The 22,211-nt window shown below is 51.5% G+C and overlaps 1 protein-coding gene across 4 annotated transcripts in view; it reads left to right on the forward strand.

The window, feature by feature from the left end:
* The window catches only part of CHD8 (chromodomain helicase DNA binding protein 8), a 43,999-nt gene extending 21,970 nt beyond the window's left edge, over nt 1-22,029 (forward strand). The window contains exons 21-36 of one of the 4 annotated variants that reach the window (XM_082780545.1): nt 2,762-2,931; nt 3,040-3,196; nt 4,863-4,952; nt 7,218-7,321; nt 7,404-7,518; nt 9,993-10,068; nt 10,179-10,233; nt 11,115-11,313; nt 12,776-12,984; nt 14,109-14,573; nt 16,344-16,507; nt 18,168-18,368; nt 18,516-18,659; nt 19,467-19,613; nt 20,806-20,850; nt 21,520-22,019. In XM_082780545.1, the coding sequence (XP_082636671.1) occupies nt 2,762-2,931; nt 3,040-3,196; nt 4,863-4,952; nt 7,218-7,321; nt 7,404-7,518; nt 9,993-10,068; nt 10,179-10,233; nt 11,115-11,313; nt 12,776-12,984; nt 14,109-14,573; nt 16,344-16,507; nt 18,168-18,368; nt 18,516-18,659; nt 19,467-19,613; nt 20,806-20,850; nt 21,520-21,861 (2,683 nt within the window). In that variant the 3' untranslated portion in view covers nt 21,862-22,019. Of the gene's footprint in view, nt 1-2,761; nt 3,197-4,862; nt 4,953-7,217; nt 7,322-7,403; nt 7,519-9,992; nt 10,069-10,178; nt 10,234-11,114; nt 11,314-12,775; nt 12,985-14,108; nt 14,574-16,343; nt 16,508-18,167; nt 18,369-18,515; nt 18,660-19,466; nt 19,614-20,805; nt 20,851-21,519 lie in introns of all 4 variants that reach the window. The other 3 variants (XM_082780544.1, XM_082780543.1, XM_082780546.1) reach the window with 3 other exon arrangements.
* Nucleotides 22,030-22,211: the final 182 nt, after the last annotated feature.

The raw sequence follows: 22,211 nt of genomic DNA on the forward strand, positions 1-22,211 counted from the left end.
TGGGTTTCGGGGTGGGGGAGGACGAAATCGGGGTGGGGAGGGGGTGGGAGGTGGGGGGGAGGAGGGGGTGGGTGGGTCCTGCGCCGGTGGCTGCTGTGGTTGAGGTAGGGGAAAACGTCTGCAACGCCGTGGTGGAAACCATGAGTAGAAGCTTGGCGTAGAGAAAAAACATCTCCAACTCCTTGGTGGAAACCATGAGTAGAAGCTTGGTGTAGACAAAAACCATTTCCAAGTCTTTGGTGTAGAGTTAGACCAACTCCAACTCTTTGGTGGAAACCATGAGTAGAAGCTTGACATAGAGAAAAACCATCTCCAAGTCTTTGGTGGAAACCATGAGTAGAAGCTTGGTGTAGACCAAAACCATTTCCAAGTCTTTGGTGGAAACCATGAGTAGAAGCTTGGTGTAGAGAAAAAACATCTCCAAGTCTTTGGTAGCAAACATGAGGAGATGCTTGGCGTAGAGGAAGAGCAATTCCTTGGTGGAAACCATGAGTAGAAGCTTGGCATAGAGAAAAAACATCTCCAACTCCTTGGTGGAAACCATGAGTAGAAGCTTGGTGTAGACCAAAACCATTTCCAAGTCTTTGGTGGAAACCATGAGTAGAAGCTTGACATAGAGAAAAAACATCTCCAAGTCTTTGGTGGAAACCATGAGTAGATGCTTGACGTAGACCAAAACCATCTCCAAGTCTTTGGTGGCAACCATGAGGAGATGCTTGGCATAGAGGAAGAGCAACTCCTTGGTGGAAACCATGAGTAGATGCTTGGTGTAGAGAAAAAACATCTCCAAGTCTTTGGTAGCAAACATGAGGAGATGCTTGGCGTAGAGGAAGAGCAACTCCTTGGTGGAAACCATGAGTAGAAGCTTGGCATAGAGAAAAAACATCTCCAAGTCTTTGGTGGAAACCATGAGTAGATGCTTGACGTAGACCAAAACCACCTCGAGCTCTTCTTTGGTGGCAACCATGAGTAGAAGCTTGATGTAGAGTAAGACCAAGTCCAACTCTTCGGTGGAAACCATGAGTAGATGCTTGATGTAGAGTTAGACCAACTCCAACTCTTTGGTGGAAACCATGAGTAGAAGCTTGGTGTAGACCAAAACCATCTCCAAGTCTTTGGTAGCAACCATGAGGAGATGCTGGGCGTAGAGGAAGAGCAACTCCTTGGTGGAAACCATGAGTAGAAGCTTGGCATAGAGAAAAAACATCTCCAACTCTTTGGTAGCAACCATGAGTAGAAGCTTGGTGTAGACAAAAACCATCTCCAAGTCTTTGGTGGAAACCATGAGTAGAAGCTTGACATAGAGAAAAAACATCTCCAAGTCTTTGGTGGAAACCATGAGTAGATGCTTGACGTAGACCAAAACCATCTCCAAGTCTTTGGTGGCAACCATGAGGAGATGCTTGGCATAGAGGAAGAGCAACTCCTTGGTGGAAACCATGAGTAGATGCTTGGTGTAGAGAAAAAACATCTCCAAGTCTTTGGTAGCAAACATGAGGAGATGCTTGGCGTAGAGGAAGAGCAACTCCTTGGTGGAAACCATGAGTAGAAGCTTGGCATAGAGAAAAAACATCTCCAAGTCTTTGGTGGAAACCATGAGTAGATGCTTGACGTAGACCAAAACCATCTCGAGCTCTTCTTTGGTGGCAACCATGAGTAGAAGCTTGATGTAGAGTAAGACCAAGTCCAACTCTTCGTTGGAAACCATGAGTAGATGCTTGATGTAGACCAAAACCATCTCGAACTCTTCTCTGGTGTCAACCATGAGTAGACTCTTGACTTAGAGAAGGCCAAACTCCAATTTTTTGGCGTCAACCACGGTTGACGCAAACCAACACCACCTCCAACTCTTCTTTGGTGTCAACCATGAGTAGATGGTCGAAGAGTAGAGCAAATCAACTCTTATTTTGGGTTCTTCTCTGGTGTAAACCATGAGTAGATGCTTGATGTAGACCAAAACCACCTCCAACTCTAGATCCTTGACGTAGAGAAAGACAAACTCCAACTTTTTGGCGTCAACCATGGTTGACGTAGACCAACACCACCTCCAACTCTTCTCTGGTGCCAACCACGAGTAGATGGTCGAAGAGTAGAGCAAATCAACTCTTATTTTGGGTTCTTCTCTGGTGTAAACCACGAGTAGATGCTTGATGTAGACCAAAACCACCTCCAACTCTTCTCTGGTGCCAACCACGAGTAGAAGCTTGGCGTAGAGAAAGACAAACCCCAACTTTTTGGTGTCTACCATGGTTGACGCAAACCAACACCACCTCCAACTCTTCTTTGGTGTCAACCATGAGTAGATTGTTGAAGAGTAGAGCAAACCAAGTCTAATTTTGGGTTCTTCTCTGGTGTAAACCATGAGTAGATGCTTGATGTAGACCAAAACCACCTCCAACTCTAGATCCTTGACGCAGAGAAAGACAAAGTCCAACTTTTTGGCGTCAACCATGGTTGATGTAGACCAAAACCACCTCCAACTCTTCTCTGGCGCCAACCATGAGTAGTACCTTGACGTAGAGAAAGACAAACTCCAACTTTTTGGCATCAACCATGGTTGATGTAGACCAAAACCACCTCCAACTCTAGATCCTTGACGTAGAGAACGACCAAATCCCAACTTTTTGATGTCAACCATGGTTGACGTAGACCAACACCACCTCCAACTCTTCCCTGGCGCCAACCACGAGGCGAAGGGGTCCCGGGAGGTGGAGATCACCCCCCGGAGGCCCCAAATTTTGACCCCTTCGTCCTCCTGCAGCTGGGGCCGGTGGCGGGAGATCCTGTCCCACGGGCGGTTCAAGCGGCGCCTGTCGGAGCGCGACGTGGAGACCATTTGCCGCGCCATCCTGGTCTACTGCCTCCTCCACTACCGGGGCGACGAGAACATCAAGGGCTTCATCTGGGACCTGATCAGCCCCACCGAGAACGGCAAGGCCAAGGAGCTCCAAAACCACTCGGGTGAGGGGGTTTCCGCAGCCCTCGGGGTGGACGGGACCCCCCGCGGGTCCCCCGCTGACCTCCTCTGGTCTCCTCCAGGCCTCTCCATCCCCGTCCCGCGGGGCCGCAAGGGGAAGAAGGTGAAGGCCCAGAGCGCCTTCGACGTGCAGAAGGCCGAGTGGATCCGCAAGTGCAACCCCGACGCGCTCTTCCAGGACGAGAGCTACAAGAAGCACCTCAAGCACCAGTGCAACAAGTGAGCCGGAGGGCGAGGGGGCCCCAAAATCCGTCCTCGGGGCCCCAAAATCCGTCCCGGGTCCTCAAAATTCATCTCACGTCCCCAAATTCATCCAAGATCCATGAGTCCGGCCCAAAATTCCATCCCACATCCCCAAAATCCATCCCAGGTTCCTCAAAATCCGTCCCATGTCCTCGAATCCATCCCAACTCCCCAAATCCAAACCCATCCAAGGTCCCCAAATCTGTTCCAGGTTCCCAAAATTCATCCTAGGTCCCCAAAATCTGTCCCAGGTTCCTCAAAATGTGTCCCAGGTTCCCCAAAATCTGTCCCAGGTCCTCAAAATCCGTCCCAGGTCCTCCAAATCCATCCCATGTCCTCGAATCCATCCCAACTCCCCAAATCCAAACCCATCCGAAGTCCCCAAAATCTGTCCCAGGTCCCCAAAATCCATCTCAGGTCCCCAAATCCATCCAAGATCCCTGAATCCGGCCCAAAATTCCATCCCACATCCCCAAAATCCGTCCCAGGTTCCTCCAAATCCATCCCAGGTTCCCCAAAATCCATATCAGGTCCCCCAAATCCATCTCAGGTCCCCAAATTCATCCAATATTCCCAATCCCAGCCCAAAATTCATCCCAGATTCCCCAAATCCACCCCAGGTCCTCAAAATCCATCTCATGTCCCCAAATTCATCCAAGATCCCCAAACCCGGCCCAAAATCCATCCCAGGTTCCCCAAAATCCGTCCCAGGTTCCCCAAAATCCGTCCCATGTCCTCTAATCCATCCCAACTCCCCAAATCCAAACCCATCCGAGGTCCCCAAAATCTGTCCCAGGTTCCCAAAATTCATCTCAGGTCCCCAAATTCATCCAAGATCCATGATCCCGGCCCAAAATTCCATCCCACATCCCCAAAATCCGTCCCAGGTTCCTCCAAATCCGTCCCATGTCCTCGAATCCATCCCAACTCCCCAAATCCAAACCCATCCGGGGTCCCCAAAATCTGTCCCAGGTCCTCAAAATCCGTCCCGGGTCCCCAAATCCATCCAAGATCCCTGAATCCGGCCCAAAATTCCATCCCACATCCCCAAAATCCGTCCCAGGTTCCTCCAAATCCATCCCAGGTTCCCCAAAATCCATATCAGGTCCCCAAAATCCATCTCAGGTTCCCAAATTCATCCAAGATCCACGAACCTGGCCCAAAATTTATCCCAGGTTCCCAAAATCCGTCCCAGGTTCCCCAAATCCATCTCAGATCCCCGAATCCATCCAATATCCCCAATCCCAGCCCAAAATTCATCCCAGATTCCCCAAATCCATCCCAGATTCCCCAAATCCATCCCACGTCCCCAAATCCATCCAAGATCCACGAACCTGGCCCAAAATTCATCTCAGGTTCCCCAAAATCCATCCGAGGTCCCCCAAAATCCGTCCCAGGCCCCCCAAAATCCGTCCCAGGTCCCCAAATCCATCCCATATCCCCCAAAATCCATCCTAGGACCCCAAATCCATCCGAGGTCCCCGAACCTGGCCCCAAACCTGTCCCACGTCCCCAAAACCCATCCCGGGTCCCCCCAAAACCCCTCCCAGCTCCCCCAAATCCATCTGGGGTCCCCCAAAACCCATCCCAGGTCCCCGTCCCGTCCCTGACGCCCCCTTTTTCCCCCCGGTGTGCCCCCCAGGGTGCTGCTGCGGGTGCGGATGCTCTACTACCTGCGCCAGGAGGTCATCGGCGACCAGGCGGAGAAGGTGCTGGCGGGGGCCATGGCCAGGTAGGGCCCGGACACATTTTGGGGGGCTCCAGACCCATTTTGGGGTGTTTCAGATCCATTTTGGGGTGTTTCAGATCCATTATGGGATTTTCCGGAGCCATTTTGGTGTTTCAGACCCAATTTGGGGTTTTCCGGACCCATTTTGGTGGTTCAGACCCATTTTATTGTTTTCTGGACCCATTTTGGAGTGTTCCAGACCCATTTTGGGGTGTTCCAGACCCATTTTGGTGTTTCAGACCCATTTTGGGGTGTTCCGGACCCATTTTGGGGTGTTTCAGATCCATTATGGGATTTTCCGGAGCCATTTTGGTGGTTCAGACCCATTTTGTGGTGTTCTGGACCCATTTTGGGGGTGCTTCGGACCCATTTTGTTGATTTCCGGACCCCTTTTTGGTGTTCCAGACCCATTTTGGGGTTTTCCAGACCCATTTTGGGGTGTTTCAGATCCATTATGGGGTTTTCCGGAGCTATTTTGGTGGTTCAGACCCATTTTGGGGTGTTCCGGACCCATTTTGTTGATTTCCGGACCCATTTTGGTATTTTCCGGACCCATTTTGGGGTTTTCCGGACCCATTTTGGTGTTCCAGACCCATTTTGGGGTTTTCCAGACCCATTTTGGGGTGTTTCAGATCCATTATGGGATTTTCCGGAGCCATTTTGGTGGTTCCAGACCCAATTTGGGGTTTTCCGGACCCATTTTGGTGGTTCAGACCCATTTTATTGTTTTCTGGACCCATTTTGGAGTGTTCCAGACCCATTTTGGGGTGTTCCGGACCCATTTTGGTGTTTCAGACCCATTTTGGGGTGTTCTGGACCCATTTTGGGGTGTTTTAGATCCATTATGGGGTTTTCCGGAGCTATTTTGGTGTTTCAGACCCATTTTGTGGTGTTCTGGACCCATTTTGGTGCTCCAGACCCATTTTGGGGTGTTTTGGACCCATTTTGTGGTGTTCTGGACCCATTTTGGGGGGCTCCAGACAATTTTTGGGGTTTTCTGGACCCATTTTGTTGATTTCCGGACCCATTTTGGTGTTCCAGACCCATTTTGTGGTGTTCTAGACCCATTTTGGGGTGTTCCGAACCCATTTTGTGGTTTTCTGGACCCATTTTGGTGTTTCAGACCCATTTTGTGGTGTTCTGGACCCATTTTGGGGTGTTCTGGACCCATTTTGTTGATTTCCAGACCCATTTTGGGGTGTTCTAGATACATGTTGGGTGTTCCGGACCCATTTTGGGGTGTTCCGGACCCATTTTGTTGATTTCCGGACCCATTTTGGTGTTCCAGACCCATTTTGGGGTGTTCCAGACCCATTTTGGTGTTCCAGACCCATTTTGGGGTGTTCCAGACCCATTTTGGGGTGTTTCAGATCCATTATGGGATTTTCTGGAGCCATGTTGGTGGTTCAGACCCAATTTGGGGTGTTCCGGACCCATTTTGTTGATTTCCAGACCCATTTTGGGGTGTTCTAGGTACCTGCTGGGTGTTCTTGACCCATTTTGGGGTGTTCCAGACCCATTTTGGGGTGTTCTGGACCCATTTTGGGTTCTTTGGGGTTCTCCAGCCCCACTTTGAGGTTCTCCAGCCCCACTTTGGGGTGTTCCAGCCCCATTTTTGGGTTCTTTGGGGTTCTCCAGCCCCTCTTTGAGGTTCTCCAACCCCATTTTTGGGTTCTCCAGCCCCATTTTTGGGTTCTTTGGGGTTCTCCAACCCCATTTTTTGGGTTCTCCAACCCCATTTTTGGGTTCTCCAGCCCCATTTTGGGGTGTTCTAGGCCGATTTTGGGTTCTTTGAGGTTCTCCAACCCCATTTTTGGGTTCTCCAACCCCATTTTTGGGTCCTTTGAGGTTCTCCAACCCCATTTTTGGGTTCTCCAGCCCCATTTTTGGGTTCTTTGGGGTTCTCCAACCCCATTTTTGGGTTCTCCAGCCCCATTTTTGGGTTCTTTGGGGTTCTCCAACCCCATTTTTTGGGTTCTCCAGCCCCATTTTTGGGTTCTCCAGCCCCATTTTGGGGTGTTCTAGGCCGATTTTGGGTTCTTTGAGGTTCTCCAACCCCATTTTTGGGTTCTCCAACCCCATTTTTGGCTTCTCCAACCCCATTTTCCCCTTCTCCAACCCCACTTCAAGCTCCTTCGAGCTCCTCCAACCCCGCTCCGCGACCCCTTTTGGCCCCCCGGCCCCATTTCGCCCCCTCCCCATCCCAAATCCGGCCTCCTCCTCCCCCCCGCCCACCCCAAAAACCCCCCAAATTTTTCGGCCCCGCAGCGAGATCGACATCTGGTTCCCCTTGGTGGAGCAGCTGGAGGTCCCGACCGCCTGGTGGGACGCCGAGGCCGACAAATCCCTCCTCATCGGCGTCTTCAAGCACGGTAGGCCACCCCCTAGATAATTTTTGGGGTTAAATCCAGCGGTTTTGGGTCAAGGAGGGTCTTTTTGACCCGTTTTTTGTAGGTTATGAGAAATACAACACCATGCGCGCCGACCCCGCGCTCTGCTTCCTGGAGAAGGCCGGCCGCCCCGACGACAAGGCCATCGCCGCCGAGCAGCGCCTGGACATCGGGGAAGGGTGAGCCCCAAATCCCTCAAATCTGACCCCAAAACGCAGGCGGTGTCCCCAAAACCCCAACGATTTCACCCAAAATCCAATGGTGGTCCTAAAAAGCCAACGGTGTCCTCAAAAACCCAACGATGTCTCCAAAAACCCAACGATGTCTCCAAAAACCCAAGACCCCAAATTTGACCCCAAAGCCAACTTTGACCCCAAAACCCCAACTTTGACCCCAAAACCCCAACTTTGACCCCAAAACGCAGGTGGTGTCCCCGAGATCCCAATGATTTCACCCAAAATCCAATGGTGTTCCTAAAAAGCCAACGGTGTCCTTAAAAACCCAACGGTGTCTTCAAAAACCCAACAAAAAACCCCAACTTTGACCCCAAAATCCCAACTTTGACCCCAAAACGCAGGCGGTGTCCCCAAAACCCCAATGATTTCCCCCAAAATCCAATGGTGGTCCTAAAAAGCCAACGATGTCTTCAAAAACCCAACGATGTCTCCAAAAACCCAACGATGTCTCCAAAAACCCAAGACCCCAAATTTGACCCCAAAGCCAACTTTGACCCCAAAAGCCCAACTTTGACCCCAAAACCCTGACGGTGTCCCCAAAACCCCAATGATTTCCCCCAAAATCCAGTGGTGTCCTCAAAAACCCAACGATGTCTTCAAAAACCCAACGATGTCTCCAAAAACCCAACGATGTCTCCAAAAATCCAAGACCCCAAATTTGACCCCAAAGCCAACTTTGACCCCAAAACCCCAACTTTGACCCCAAAACCCTGACGGTGTCCCCAAAACCCCAATGATTTCACCCAAAATCCAATGGTGGTCCTAAAAAGCCAACAACGTCCTCAAAAACCCAACGATGTCTCCAAAAACTCAACGATGTCTCCAAAAACCCAAGACCCCAAATTTGATCCCAAAGCCAACTTTGACCCCAAAACCCCAACTTTGACCCCAAAACCCTGACGGTGTCCCCAAAACCCCAATGATTTCCCCCAAAATCCAGTGGTGTCCTCAAAAACCCAACGATGTCTTCAAAAACCCAACGATGTCTCCAAAAATCCAAGACCCCAACTTTGACCCCAAAGCCAACTTTGACCCCAAAAGCCCGACTTTGACCCCAAATCCCTCAAATTTGACCCCAAAACGCAGGCCGTGTCCCCAAAACCCCAATGGTTTCCCCCAAAATCCAATGGTGGTCCTAAAAAGCCAACAATGTCTTCAAAAACCCAATGATGTCTTCAAGACCCCAACAAAAAACCCCAACTTTGACCCCAAAATCCCAACTTTGACCCCAAAACACCAACTTTGACCCCAAAATGCAGGCGGTGTCCCCGAGATCCCAACGATTTCACCCAAAACCCAATGGTGGTCCTAAAAAGCCAACGATGTCCTCAAAAACCCAACGATGTCTTCAAGACCTCAGTGATGTCCCCAAGACCCCAACGATGTCCCAAAAACCCCAACTTTGACCCCAAAACGCAGGCGGTGTCCCCAAGCCCCCAAGGATGTCCCCAAGACCCCAAAGATGTCCCCAAATCCCCCAACAATGTCCCCAAGCCCCCAGAGACGTCCCCAAATACCCCAAGGATGTCCCCAAGGGTGTCCCCAAGACCCCAAAGATGTCCCCAAGAGTCTCCCCAAGACCCCAACGATGTCCCCAAGCCTCCGAGGGTGTCCCCAAGACCCCAAAGACGTCCCCAAATCCCCCAACGATGTCCCCAAGAGTGTCCCAAAGACCCCAAAGATGTCCCCAAGGATGTCCCCAAGACCCCAAGGATGTCCCCAAATCCCCCAAAGATGTCCCCAAGGATGTCCCCAAGACCCCAAGGATGTCCCCAAATCCCCCAACGATGTCCCCAAGCCCCCAGAGACGTCCCCAAATCCCCCAAAGATGTCCCCAAGAGTGTCCCAAAGACCTCAAGGATGTCCCCAAGACCCCAAAGATGTCCCCAGGGGTGTCCCCAAGACCCCAAAGATGTGCCCAAGGGTGTCCCCAAGACCTCAAAGGTGTCCCCAAGACCCCAACGATGACCCCAAAGCCCCCAAAGATGTCCCCAAATCCCCCAAAGATGTCCCCAAGAGTGTCCCCAAGCCCCCAGCGATGTCCCCAAGACCCCAACGATGACTCCAAGAGTGTCCCCAAGACCCCAAAGACGTCCCAAAGCCCCAGTGATGTCCCCAAATCCCCCAAAGATGTCCCCAAGAGTCTCCCCAAGACCCCAACGATGTCCCCAAGCCCCCAAGGATGTCCCCAAGACCCCAAGGATGTCCCCAAGGGGGGGCGCCGCTGATGACCGTGCCATGCTAATACCGACGGGCGGCGGCCCGGCTGAGTTCAACCTCTTCTCCAACTGGTCTGAGGCACCCCGGGGGGGGGTCCTGGTGGCATTTTTGGGGGGGTTTTAGGGTTTTTGGGGGGGCTCCCGGGACATTTTGGGGGCGGGGGGCTCACGGTTGTCCCCTTTTGTCCCCAACCCCAGCGTGGATTTCGACAAGGACTGCGAGGACCCCGAGTACAAGCCCCTGGCGGGGGCGGCCAAGGAGGTGGACGAGGAGGTGAGGTTTTGGGGCGGGGGGCTGGAGACCCCCAAAATTTGTGTTTTTGGGGTCTCGGGGGGGCCGCCAGGAGGTCGTCCCCAAATGTCCCCGCCCCGTTGTCCCCGTAGGGCGACCCCCTGATGCTGCTGGACGAGGAGATCGCGGTGGTGGACGGGGACGAAGGTGAGCGCGGGGGGTCCCGACCCCATTTCGGGGGTCCCCAAACCCCATTGGGGGGTCCCCAAACCCTATTGGGGGGTCCCCAACCCCATGGGGGTGTCCCCAACCCAACGGAGATGCCCCCAACCCAATGGAGACGCCCCCAACCCAATTATGACCATGACAAACCCAACCACGATGGCCATGGAGATGCCCCCAACCCAACGGGGTCTTGTAGGACCCAATGGAGATGCCTCCAACCCAACGGAGATGCCCCCAACCCAACGGAGATGCCCCCAACCCAATGGAGATGCCCCCAACCCAACGAAGATGCCCCCAAACCCTTTATCTCCATGACAAACCCAACCACGATGACCATGGAGATGCCCCCAACCCAACGGAGACACCCCCAACCCCTTTATCTCCATCACAAACCCAACCACGATGACCATGGAGATGCCGCCAACCCAACGGAGATGCCCCCAACCCAATTATGACCATGACGAACCCAACCACGATGGCCATGGAGATGCCCCCAACCCAACGGAGATGCCCCCAACCCCTTGGAGATGCCCCCAACCCCTTTATCTCCATCACAAACCCAACCACGATGACCATGGAGATGCCGCCAACCCAACGGAGATGCCCCCAACCCAATTATGACCATGACGAACCCAACCACGATGGCCATGGAGATGCCCCCAACCCAACAGAGATGCCCCCAACCCAACGAAGATGCCCCCAACCCAACAGAGATGCCCCCAACCCAACGGAGATGCCCCCAACCCAACGAAGATGCCCCCAAACCCTTTATCTCCATGACAAACCCAACCACGATGCCCACGAAGATGTCCACCACCCCAACGGGGTCTTGTAGGACCCCATAGAGATTTCTCCTCCAACAGGTCCACCGGGACAACCCCCGGCCTGGCCACCGGGCTCGGTGCTGACGGCCCGGCTGCGGCGCTTGGTGGCCGCGTGCCAACGCTCGTGCCAACGCCAGCGCCTACGGGCCGAGGCGGCCGCCCGGGGCGAGCGGCGCCGGCGACGCTGCGAGGCCGCCTGCAAGCTCAAGGAGATGGCCCGGAGGCAGAAGCAGCAACGGTACCGGGGGGGAGGGGGTCCCGGGGGGTCTTGGGGGGGTGGGCGGGAGGTTTTGGGGGGTCTACGAGGTCGGATTTGGGGTTTTGGGGGTGGCGCGAGCCCAAATGTTGGGTTTTTGGGGGGTCTTGGAGGTTGTATTTGGGGTTCTGGGGGTGGTGGGACCCCAAATGTTGGGTTTTTGGGGTGCTGGGACCCATAAGTTGGGTTTTGGGAGTCATATTTGAGGTTCTGGGGGTGGTGGGACCCCAAATGTTGGGTTTTGGGGGGTCTTGGAGGTTGTATTTGGGGTTCTGGGGGTGGCGCGAGCCCAAATGTTGGGTTTTGGGGGGTCTTGGAGGTTGTATTTGGGGTTCTGGGGGTGGTGGGACCCCAAATGTTGGGTTTTGGGGGGTCTTGGAGGTTGTATTTGGGGTTCTGGGGGTGGTGGGACCACAAATGTTGAGTTTTGGGGGGACTTGGAGGTTGTATTTGGGGTTCTGGGGGTGGTGGGACCCCAAATGTTGGGTTTTTGGGGTGGTGGGACCCATAAGTTGGGTTTTGGGGGTTCTTGGAGGTCGTATTTGGGGTTCTGGGGGTGGCGCGAGCCCAAATGTTGGGTTTTGGGGGGTCTTGGAGGTTGTATTTGGGGTTCTGGGGGTGGTGGGACTCCAAATGTTGGGTTTTGGGGGGTCTTGGAGGTTGTATTTGGGGTTCTGGGGGTGGTGGGACCCCAAATGTTGGGTTTTGGGGGGTCTTGGAGGTTGTATTTGGGGTTCTGGGGGTGGTGGGACCACAAATGTTGAGTTTTGGGGGGACTTGGAGGTTGTATTTGGGGTTCTGGGGGTGGTGGGACCCCAAATGTTGGGTTTTTGGGGTGGTGGGACCCATAAGTTGGGTTTTGGGGGTTCTTGGAGGTCGTATTTGGGGTTCTGGGGGTGGCGCGAGCCCAAATGTTGGGTTTTGGGGGGTCTTGGAGGTTGTATTTGGGGTTCTGGGGGTGGTGGGACCCCAAATGTTGGGTTTTTGGGGTGTTGGGACCCATAAGTTGGGTTTTGGGAGTCATATTTGAGGTTCTGGGGGTGGTGGGACCCCAAATGTTGGTTTTTTTGGGTTGTTGGGATCAATAAATTGAGTTTTGGGGGTTCCTGGAGGTCATATTTGAGGTTCTGGGGGTGGTGGGACCCCAAATGTTGGGTTTTTGGGGTGTTGGGACCCATAAGTTGGGTTTTGGGAGTCATATTTGAGGTTTTGGGGGTGGTGGGACCCCATATATTGTTTTTTTGGGGTGCTCTACACATCTCCATGGGGTTTTGAGGGTGGTGGGCCACCACATTAAACATTTTTGGGGTTTTGGGAGCCCCTTTGTGTTTTTTTTGCTGGTTCCAACCCCATCCCCGTGACTTTTTTCCCCAAACACCTGAATTTTGGGGGCTGTCGCCACCCCTCCCCGCTTGACCCCCGCGCCCGTTTCGGGGTTCCGCAGGTGGACGCGGCGGGAGCAGGCCGACTTCTACCGGGTGGTGTCCACTTTTGGGGTGGAATTCGACCCCGAGACCCGGCGCTTCCGTTGGGGCCGCTTCCGCGCCCTGGCCCGGCTGGAGCGCAAGACGGACGAGAGCTTGGCCAAGTTCTTCCACGGCTTCGTGGCCATGTGCCGGCAGGTTTGCCGCCTGCCGCCGGCGCCCGGGGACGGTGAGGAGATGGGGACAGGGCCACCTGGGGGGGGTGGAGGGGGTGGCGGGGCGGTGGGGACGCCCCTATGGGCGTGGGGAGCGTTTCCGACACCGTTAAGGTTGGGTTTTTGAAGAGGTCGTTGGGTTGGGGTCATCTTCATGGCCATGGAGGACGTCTTGAGAAGGTAGCGTTGGGGTTTCCAAAGAGGTTGTTGGGTTGGGGTCATCTTCATGGCCATGGAAGACATCTCCAACTCATTAGGATTGGGTTTTTGAAGAGGTCGTTGGGTTGGGGTCATCTTCATGGTCATGGACGATGTCTCCAACCCCATTAAGGTTGGGTTTTTGAAGAGGTCGTTGGGTTGGGGTCATCTTCATGGTCATGGAAGACGTCTCCAACTCATTAAGGTTGGGTTTCCGAAGAGGTCGTTGGGTTGGGGTCATCTTCATGGGCTTGGAGGACGTCTCCAACTCATTAGGATTGGGTTTTTGAAGAGGTCGTTGGGTTGGGGTCATCTTCATGGTCATGGAGGCCATGGGTTCAAGAGATCGAGGCCAACCCCAAGAGGACGGAGGCCAAGAGGAAGAGTTGAGGCCAACCCCAAGAGGTTGAGGCCAACCCCAAGAGGTTGAGGCCATGGGTTCAAGACCTTGAGGCCAACCCCAAGAGGTTGAGGCCATGGGTTCAAGAGCTTGAGGCCACCTCCACGAGGTCGAGGCCAACCCCAAGAGGTTGAGGCCACCTCCAAGAGGTTGAGGCCACGGGTTCAAGAGGTTGAGGCCAACCCCAAGAGGTTGAGGCCAACCCCAAGAGGTCAAGGCCACCTCCAAGAGGTAGAGGCCATGGGTTCAAGAGGTTGAGGCCACCTCCAAGAGGTTGTGGCCATGGGTTCAAGAGGTTGAGGCCAACCCCATGAAGATGGAGGCCAAGAGGAAGAGTTGAGGCCAACCCCAAGAGGTTGAGGCCATGGGTTCAAGACATTGAGGCCAACCCCAAGAGGTTGAGGCCACCTCTACAAGAATGGAGGCCACGGGTTCAAGAGCTTGAGGCCACCTCCCCGAGGTCGAGGCCACCCCACGAGGTCGGAGGCCGCCTCCACCCCCCCGTCCTCCATCTTTTCTCTCTTTTCTCTCCCCCCCCAGAACCCCCGGACCCCTCGGTCCCCGTCACCCCCGTGTCGGCCGAGCGGGCCTCCCGCAGCCTCCGCCGCCTGGCCCTCCTCCGCCGCCTCCGCGAGCAGGTCCTGCGCCACCCCCTGCTCCCCGCCCGCCTGTCCCTGTGTCCCCAACCCGGCCCCGACCTCCCGGCCTGGTGGCAACGGGGCCACCACGACGGCGAGCTCCTCCGGGGGGCCGCTCGCCACGGCCTCGCCCGCCCGGAGGCCGCCATCATCGGAGACCCCGATTTCTCCTTCCTGGCCTCCCGCTGCCGTTTCCTACGAGCCCAAGGGGCGGGGGGCACCCAAGGGACCCCCCCGGGCCCGGCGGGGACCCCCCAAGCGCTGGAGGCCGCCGAGGAGGACGAGGATTCGGAGCTGGAGCTCGGCAAGGCCTCGGCCTCCGCCTCCGAGACGTCCTCCGGGGAGGAGGACAGCGACGAGGAGAGGGGTGAGGAAGGCTTTGTTTTTATCGGGGGGGACGTTTCGGGGCACCCCGAAGCTTTTCGGGGGTCAACGCGGTCGCTGGGACCCCAAATTTCCGGGAGGGCGTCGAAATTTCGCGAGGAACGTCGAATTTTGGTAGAACGTCAAATTTGGTAGAGGCCGCCTCTTCTTGGAGGACGTTTGTTTTTTTGTAGGGTCTCCTATTTTTGTAGGGGTCCCTGTTTTATTTTGGGGACCCCCATGACTCTTTTAGGACCCCCAATTTTCTTGTAGGATCCCAAATTTCATGTAGGGCCTCCCAATTTTGTGAAGAACGTCAAATTTTGGTAGAACGTCAAATTTGGTAGAGGCCGCCTCTTCTTGGAGGACGTTTGTTTTTTGTAGGGTCTCCCCGTTTTATTTTGGGGAGCCCCCTGAATCTTTTAGGACCCCCAATTTTCTTGTAGGACCCCCAAATTTCTTGTAGGGCCTCCCAATTTCTTGTAAAACGTCAAATTTTGGTAGAACGTCAAATTTGGAAGAGGCCGCCTCTTCTTGGAGGACGTTTGTTTTTTGTAGGGTCTCCCCGTTTTATTTTGGGGACCCCCCCGAATCTTTTAGGACCCCCAATTTTCTTCTAGGGCCCACAATTTTCTTGTAGGACCCCAAATTTCGTGTAGGGCCTCCCAATTTCTTGTAGAACGTCAAATTTTGGTAGAACGTCAAATTTGGAAGAGGCCGCCTCTTGGAGGACGTTTGTTTTTGTAGGGTCTTCCAACCTTTTTAGGACCTTTTATTTTTGTAGGACCTCCCCGTTTTATTTTGGGGACCCCCCTGACTCTTTTAGGACCCCCAAATTTTGTGCAGGGCCTCCCAATTTCTTGTAAAACGTCAAATTTTGGTAGAACGTCAAATTTGGAAGAGGCCGCCTCTTGGAGGACGTTTGTTTTTGTAGGGTCTCCCGACCTTTATAGGACCTCCTATTTTAGTAGGGGTCCCCGTTTTATTTTGGGGACCCCCACAATTCTTGTAAGACCCCCAATTTTCTTGTAGGACCCCAAATTTCTCGTAATTTTCTTGAAAAACGTCAAATTTGTAGCGATTGAATTTGGTAGAGGCCGCCTCTTCTTGGAGGACGTTTGTTTTTGTAGGGTCTTCCAACCTTTTTAGGACCTTTTATTTTTGTAGGACCTCCCCGTTTTATTTTGGGGACCCCCCTGACTCTTTTAGGACCCCCAAATTTTGTGCAGGGCCTCCCAATTTCTTGTAAAACGTCAAATTTTGGTAGAACGTCAAATTTGGTAGAGGCCGCCTCTTCTTGGAGGACGTTTATTTTTGTAGGGTCTCCCGACCTTTTTAGGACCTTTTATTTTTGTAGGACCCCCCCAATTTATTTCGGGGCCCCCCCCAATTTTATAAAACCCCCAAATTTCCTCTAAACCCCCCCAAAATCCCTCTAGCCCCCCCCCAAATTTCCGGAGGCCGCCTCCTTTTTCCGGCCTCCGCCCCTTGTAGAACCTCAAATTTTTATAAAACCCCCCCAAATTTTTTTCGGGACCCCCCCCAAATAATTTCGGGGCCCCCCCCAAATTTTTTAAGACCCCCAAATTTCCTCTAACCCCCCCCAAAATCCCTCTAGGCCCCCCCCAAAATTTCCGGAGGCCGCCTCCTTTTTCCGGCCTCCGCCCCTTGTAGAACCTCCAAATTTTTGTAAAACCCCCCCAAATTTTTTTTCGGGACCCCCCCAAATTTTTTGGGGGGACCCCCCCTCACCCCCAAATCCCCCCCCCACCAGGTCCGGACCCCCCCTGCGGGGGGGAGGAGGAGGAGGAGGAGGAAGAGGAGGAGGAGGACGAGGATGAAGACGAGGAGGAGGAGGAGGAGGACGAGGCCCCCCCGCCCCCCCCCGGCGCCGCCGCCCCCCCGGGACCCCCCCGGCACCTCCACGAGTGGCCCAAGGTAACCCCGACCCCCCCCCAAAAAAAAATTGGGAAAAAAAAATTTTGGGGTGAAATCCGCACATTTTGGTCAATTTCCGCTGCCCCCACTTCATTTTTTTCGCAGGGCTTCCCCAATTTTTTTGTTTTTTTTCCCCAACTTTTAGCTTTCTCCCCATTTTTTTGTTCCCCCCCAGTTTTTAAAATTCTCCCCCAAATTTTAACAATTCCCCCTAATTTTTAAAATCTCCCCCAATATTTAAAAATTTCATAAACTTTTAATATTTAAATTAAATTTTTTAAATTAAATTTTTTAATTTTTTAAATTTATTTTTTAAATTCAGTTTTTTAAATTTGTTTTTTACATTTAAATTTAATTTTTAAATGTTTTTTTATTTTTTCAATTTAATTTTTCAATTTAAATTTTAAATTGAAATTTTTAAATTTAAATCTTTCAATTTTGAATTATATTTTTTCAATTTTAGTTTTTATTTTTTCAATATAATTTTTCATTTTAAGTTTTTCAGTTCAAATTTTTTCAATTTAATTTTTTATTTTTTTATTTTTAATTTTAAAATTTTATTTTTTTTTTATTTTAAATTTAAATTTTTCAATTTAAAGTTTTGAATTATTTTCAATTGAATTTTTTAAGTTTCAATTGAATTTTTTATTTTTTTTAATTTTTAAAATTTCGATTTAAGTTTTTAAAGTTTAAGTTTTAAAATTTTAAAAATTTCAATTTCAGCTTTTAGATTTTTTTTTTTTTAATTTCAAATTAAAATTTTTCAATTCAAATTTTTCATTTTTTTCGATTTAAATTTTTTAATTTTAAATTTATTGTTTTCGTTATTAATTTTGCGATTTTTAACATTTCAATTTATTTTCTTAAATTTTAATTCTTTAAATGTTAATTATTTATTTATTTTTTTATTTTTTTTTAATTTTATTTTTTTATTTAAATTTTTAAAATTTTATTTTTTAAAATTTTAAATTTAGAATTTTCAATTAAAATTTTCAGTTTAACTTTTTTTCAATTTAAATTTTTTCTATTTAACTTTTTTCAATTTAACTTTTTTCAATTTAACTTTATTCAATTAAAATTTTTTTCACTTAAAATTTAAGATTTTAATTTTAATTTTTAAATTTATTTTTTTTCAATTTAACTTTTTTCAATTTTTTTCAATTTAACTTTTCAATTTAACTTTTTTCAATTTTTTTCAATTTAACTTTTTTCAATTTAAATTTTTTCTATTTAACATTTTTCAATTTAACTTTTTTCAATTAAATTTTTTTTTCACGTAAAATTTAAATTTAAAATTTTCAATTTAATTTTTTTCAATTTAACTTTTTTCAATTTTTTTCAATTTAACTTTTTTCAGTTGAACTTTTTTCAATTTCACTTTTTTCAATTTAATTTTTTTCACTTAAAATTTTTAAATTTAAAATTTTTAACCAAATTTCTTCTTTTTAACCCCCAATTTTTTTTTTAATTTAAATTTTTTCAATTTAACGTTTTTCGATTTAATTTTTTTCAATTTAACTCTTTTCAATTGTTTTCAATTTAAATTTTTTCACTTAAAATTTTTTCAATTTAACTTTTTTCACTTAAAATTTTTTCAATTTAAATTTTTTAACCAAATTTCCTATTTTTAACCCCAAATTTTTTTTCTCCCCCCCCCCAGGACCGAGCGCTGGTGCGGCGCCTGGAGCTGGTGTGCCAGGCGGTGCTGACGGGCGAGTGGCCCCCCGAGGACCCCCCCAGATCGCCGGGGGGCAGCGAGGGCGGCGGGGGGGGGGCCCCCAAATCCCCCCCCCCCACCCCCCCCCCTTACACCCGCCTGCGCCCCCCCCCGGAGAAAGAATTCACCGTGCAGATCAAGGACGTGAGTACCCCCCCCCCCCTTCATTTTGGGGCCATTTCCTTCATTTTCCTCGCTCCGAAAACTCCCAAATTTTGGGGGGGGGCTCGCGAGAGCCCCCCCTTGAATATTTCGGGGGTCCCCCCCCCCTAAAATGTGCCCCCCCCCCAGGAGGAGGGGCTGAAGTTGACCTTCCAAAAACACCGCCTGGTCCCCAACGGGGCCCTGCGCGAGCCCCCCCCCGGACCCCCCCCCGCCGCGACCCCCCCGGGGCCCCCCCCCGGCCCCAAAAAGAGCAGCAAGAAGCTGGTGGAGGTGAGTTCGGGGGTGCCCCCCCCCAAAAAAAAAAAATTGGGGACCCCCCCTTTAATTTTAGGACCCCCTCCCCTTTTATTTTGCCCCCCCCTTTAATTTTTGGGACCCCCCCTTTAATTTTTTGGGACCCCCCCTTTAATTTTAACCCCCCCCCATTAATTTTTGGGACCCCCCCCTTTAATTTTAGGGCCCCCCCTTTAATTTTTACCCCCCCCATTAATTTTGGGACCCCCCCATTAATTTTGGGACCCCCCCTTTAATTTTTAGCCCCCCCCCTTTAATTTTTGGGACCCCCCCTTTAATTTTGGGACCCCCCCCATTAATTTTGGGACCCCCCCTTTAATTTTTACCCCCCCCTTTAATTTTTGGGACCCCCCCCTTTAATTTTTGGGACCCCCCCCTTTAATTTTGGGGCCCCCCCTTTAATTTTGGGACCCCCCCCTTTAGTTTTTAGCCCCCCCCTTTAAATTTTACCCCCCCTTTAATTTTTGGGACCCCCCCTTTAATTTTAGGCCCCCCCCATTAATTTTGGGACCCCCCCTTTAATTTTTACCCCCCCCTTTAATTTTTGGGACCCCCCCTTTAATTTTTACCCCCCCCCATTAATTTTAGCCCCCCCCCCATTAATTTTTAGCCCCCCCCCTTTTAATTTTGGGACCCCCCCATTAATTTTAGGACCCCCCCTTTAATTTTTACCCCCCCCTTTAATTTTTGGGACCCCCCCTTTAATTTTAGCCCCCCCCCTTTAATTTTTACCCCCCCCATTAATTTTTGGGACCCCCCCCCTAATTTTTCGCCCCCCCCCAGCTGGAGCTGCGCTGCCTGGAGGGCCTGGGGGGGCCGAACCCGGGGGGGGGCGACCCCCAAAACCTGGGGGGGGGGGGCCCGGAGCTGCCCCCCCCCCGCCGCCCCCCCCCGCCCCCCGAATTCGCCGCTGAGCCCCGATTCCTGCCGGTGAGTGCCCCCCCCACCCCAAAACCCCCCCCCCAAAAAATTTTGGGACCCCCCCCCAAAAAATTTGGGACCCCCCTAATTTTTTTTGAGCCCCCCCAAAATTTTTAAGACCCCCCCATAATTTTTGTGACCCCCCCAAAAATATTTGGGGACCCCCCCATAATTTTTATGACCCCCCCCAAATTTATTGGGGCCCCCCCCAATTTTTTTGACCCCCCCCCCAAATTTTTTTGACCCCCCCTAATTTTTTAGGAGCCCCCTCAAATTTTTTGGGGACCCCCCCACAAATTTTTGGGACCCCCCCATAATTTTTGGGACCCCCTCAAAATTTTTGGGACCCCCCCAAATTTTTTGGACCCCCCCCAAATTTTTTCGGACCCCTCCCAAATTTTTTTGGGACCCCCCCCCATAATATTTGTGACCCCCCCAAAAAATAATTTGGGCCCCCCCAATTTTTTGTGACCCCCCCCAAAATTTTTTTGACCCCCCCCCAATTTTTTGGACACCCCCCAAAATTTTTAAGACCCCCCCAAATTTTTTTGACCCCCCCAAATTTTTTGGGACCCCCCCAAAATTTTTGTGACCCCCCCAATTTTTTTAAGACCCCCCCAAAATTTTTTTGACCCCCCCCCAATTTTTTGGACCCCCCCCAAAATTTTTAAGACCCCCCCAAAATTTTTGAGACCCCCCCCAAATTTTTTGTGACCCCCCCAACTTTTTTAAGACCCCCCCAAAATTTTTTTGACCCCCCCCAAATTTTTTAGGAGCTCCCTCAAATTTTTTGGGGACCCCCCCACAAATTTTTAGGACCCCCCCCAAATTTCTGGGACCCCCCCCAATTTCTTTTGACCCCCCCCAAATTTTTTGTGACCCCCCCACAAATTTTTTGGGACCCCCCCAGTTTTTTGGGACCCTCCCAAATTTTTTGGGACCCCCCCCAATTTTTTGGGACCCCCCCAGTTTTTTGGGGACCCCCCCAAATTTTTTTTAGACCCCCCCCCGAATTTTTTTTGACCCCCCCAAATTTTTTGTGACCCCCCCAAAAAAATTTGGGCCCCCCCCCATAATTTTAGGACCCCCCCCAAATTTTTTATGACCCCCCCAAATTTTTTATGACCCCCCAAAATTTTTTGGGGACCCCCCCAAAAAATTTTTGGGGCCCCCCCCCCCAATTTTTTTTGCCCCCCCCCAGTTCGTGGACGAGCGCCGGGAGCAGCACAAGTGGAACCGCAAGAAGGTGAGGGGGGGGGGCAAAAATTTGGGGGGGGGGGGCCCAAAAATTTGTGGGGGGGTCCCAAAAATTTGCGGGGGGGTCCCCAAAAGGTCAGGGGGGTCCCGAAATAAAAGGGGGGGGCCCCAAAATGGGCTTGGGGGGGCAGGTTCGGAGCCCCCCCCCAAGACTTTGGGGCCCCCCCCGTGAATTTTGGGGCCCCCCCTTTAATTTTAGGACCCCCCCAATTAATTTTACCCCCCCCAATTAATTTTAGGCCCCCCCCAATTAATTTAAGCCCCCCCCAATTAATTTTACCCCCCCCCAATTAATTTTAGGCCTCCCCCTTTCATTTTCTGACCCTTTTTGCCCCCCCCCTTTAATTTTAGGCCCCTTTTACAACCCCCCAATTAATTTTAGGACCCCCCCCAATTAATTTAAGCCCCCCCCAATTAATTTTACCCCCCACCAATTAATTTTAGCCCCCCCCAATTAATTTTAGGCCCCTTTTTGCCCCCCCCCAATTAATTTTCGGCCCCTTTCCCCCCCCCCCAATTAATTTTCGGCCCCTTTCCCCCCCCCCCAATTAATTTTAGGCCCCTTTCCCCCCCCCCAATTAATTTTAGCCCCCCCCCCCAATTAATTTTCCCCCCCCAATTAATTAATTTTCTCTCCCCCCCCCCCCCTTTTCCACAGACCTTCCTGCCGGCCCCCCCGCTGCGCCGCCTGGGCCCGGACCCCCCCCCCCAAAAAAAAACGGGGGGGGGCGCCCCCCCCCCGCCGCCCCCCCCTCCCCCCCCCCCCTTGGACCTCTCCCAAATGGTGGCGTTGATGGGGGGGGGGGGGGGGGGGCCCCAAAAACCCCAAAAAATCGCGGGGGGGGGGCCCCCAAACCTCTCGGGGACCCCCCCAAAAATCGCGGGGGGGGCCCAAAAAATCGCGGGGGGGCCCCCGAAAATCGCGGGGGGGCCCCCCAAAATCGGGGGGGGGGCCCAAAAGCGGGGGGGGCCCCCCCAGGTTTGGGCCCCCCCCCGCTGAGGCCTTCGGGCTCCTGCGGGACCTGCCCCCCCCCCCCGATTGATCCCCCCCCCCCCTCGATGAAAATAATGAGTTTTGGGCCCCCCCCCCGGACCCTAAAAATGAGCGATTTTGGGGTTTTTGGCCGCTTTTTATTTTGTTTTTTTTTTTTGGTGGGGGGGGGGGCGCGGTATTTATATAAATATGTAAAATTTTGCCCTGCGGGGGGGGGGTGGTGGATGGGGGGGGGGGAGGCTCTGAGGTGATTTAAAGCGCGGGGGGGGGGGGATAAAAAAATAAATAAATAAAAATTAAAAAAATAAGGGGGGGGGGCGGCGGGTTTTGGGGGGATTTCGGGGTTTTTGGGGGGT

Source organism: Aythya marila (assembly GCF_965140915.1).
Source record: "Aythya marila genome assembly, chromosome: 28".
Lineage (NCBI taxonomy): Eukaryota > Metazoa > Chordata > Aves > Anseriformes > Anatidae > Aythya > Aythya marila.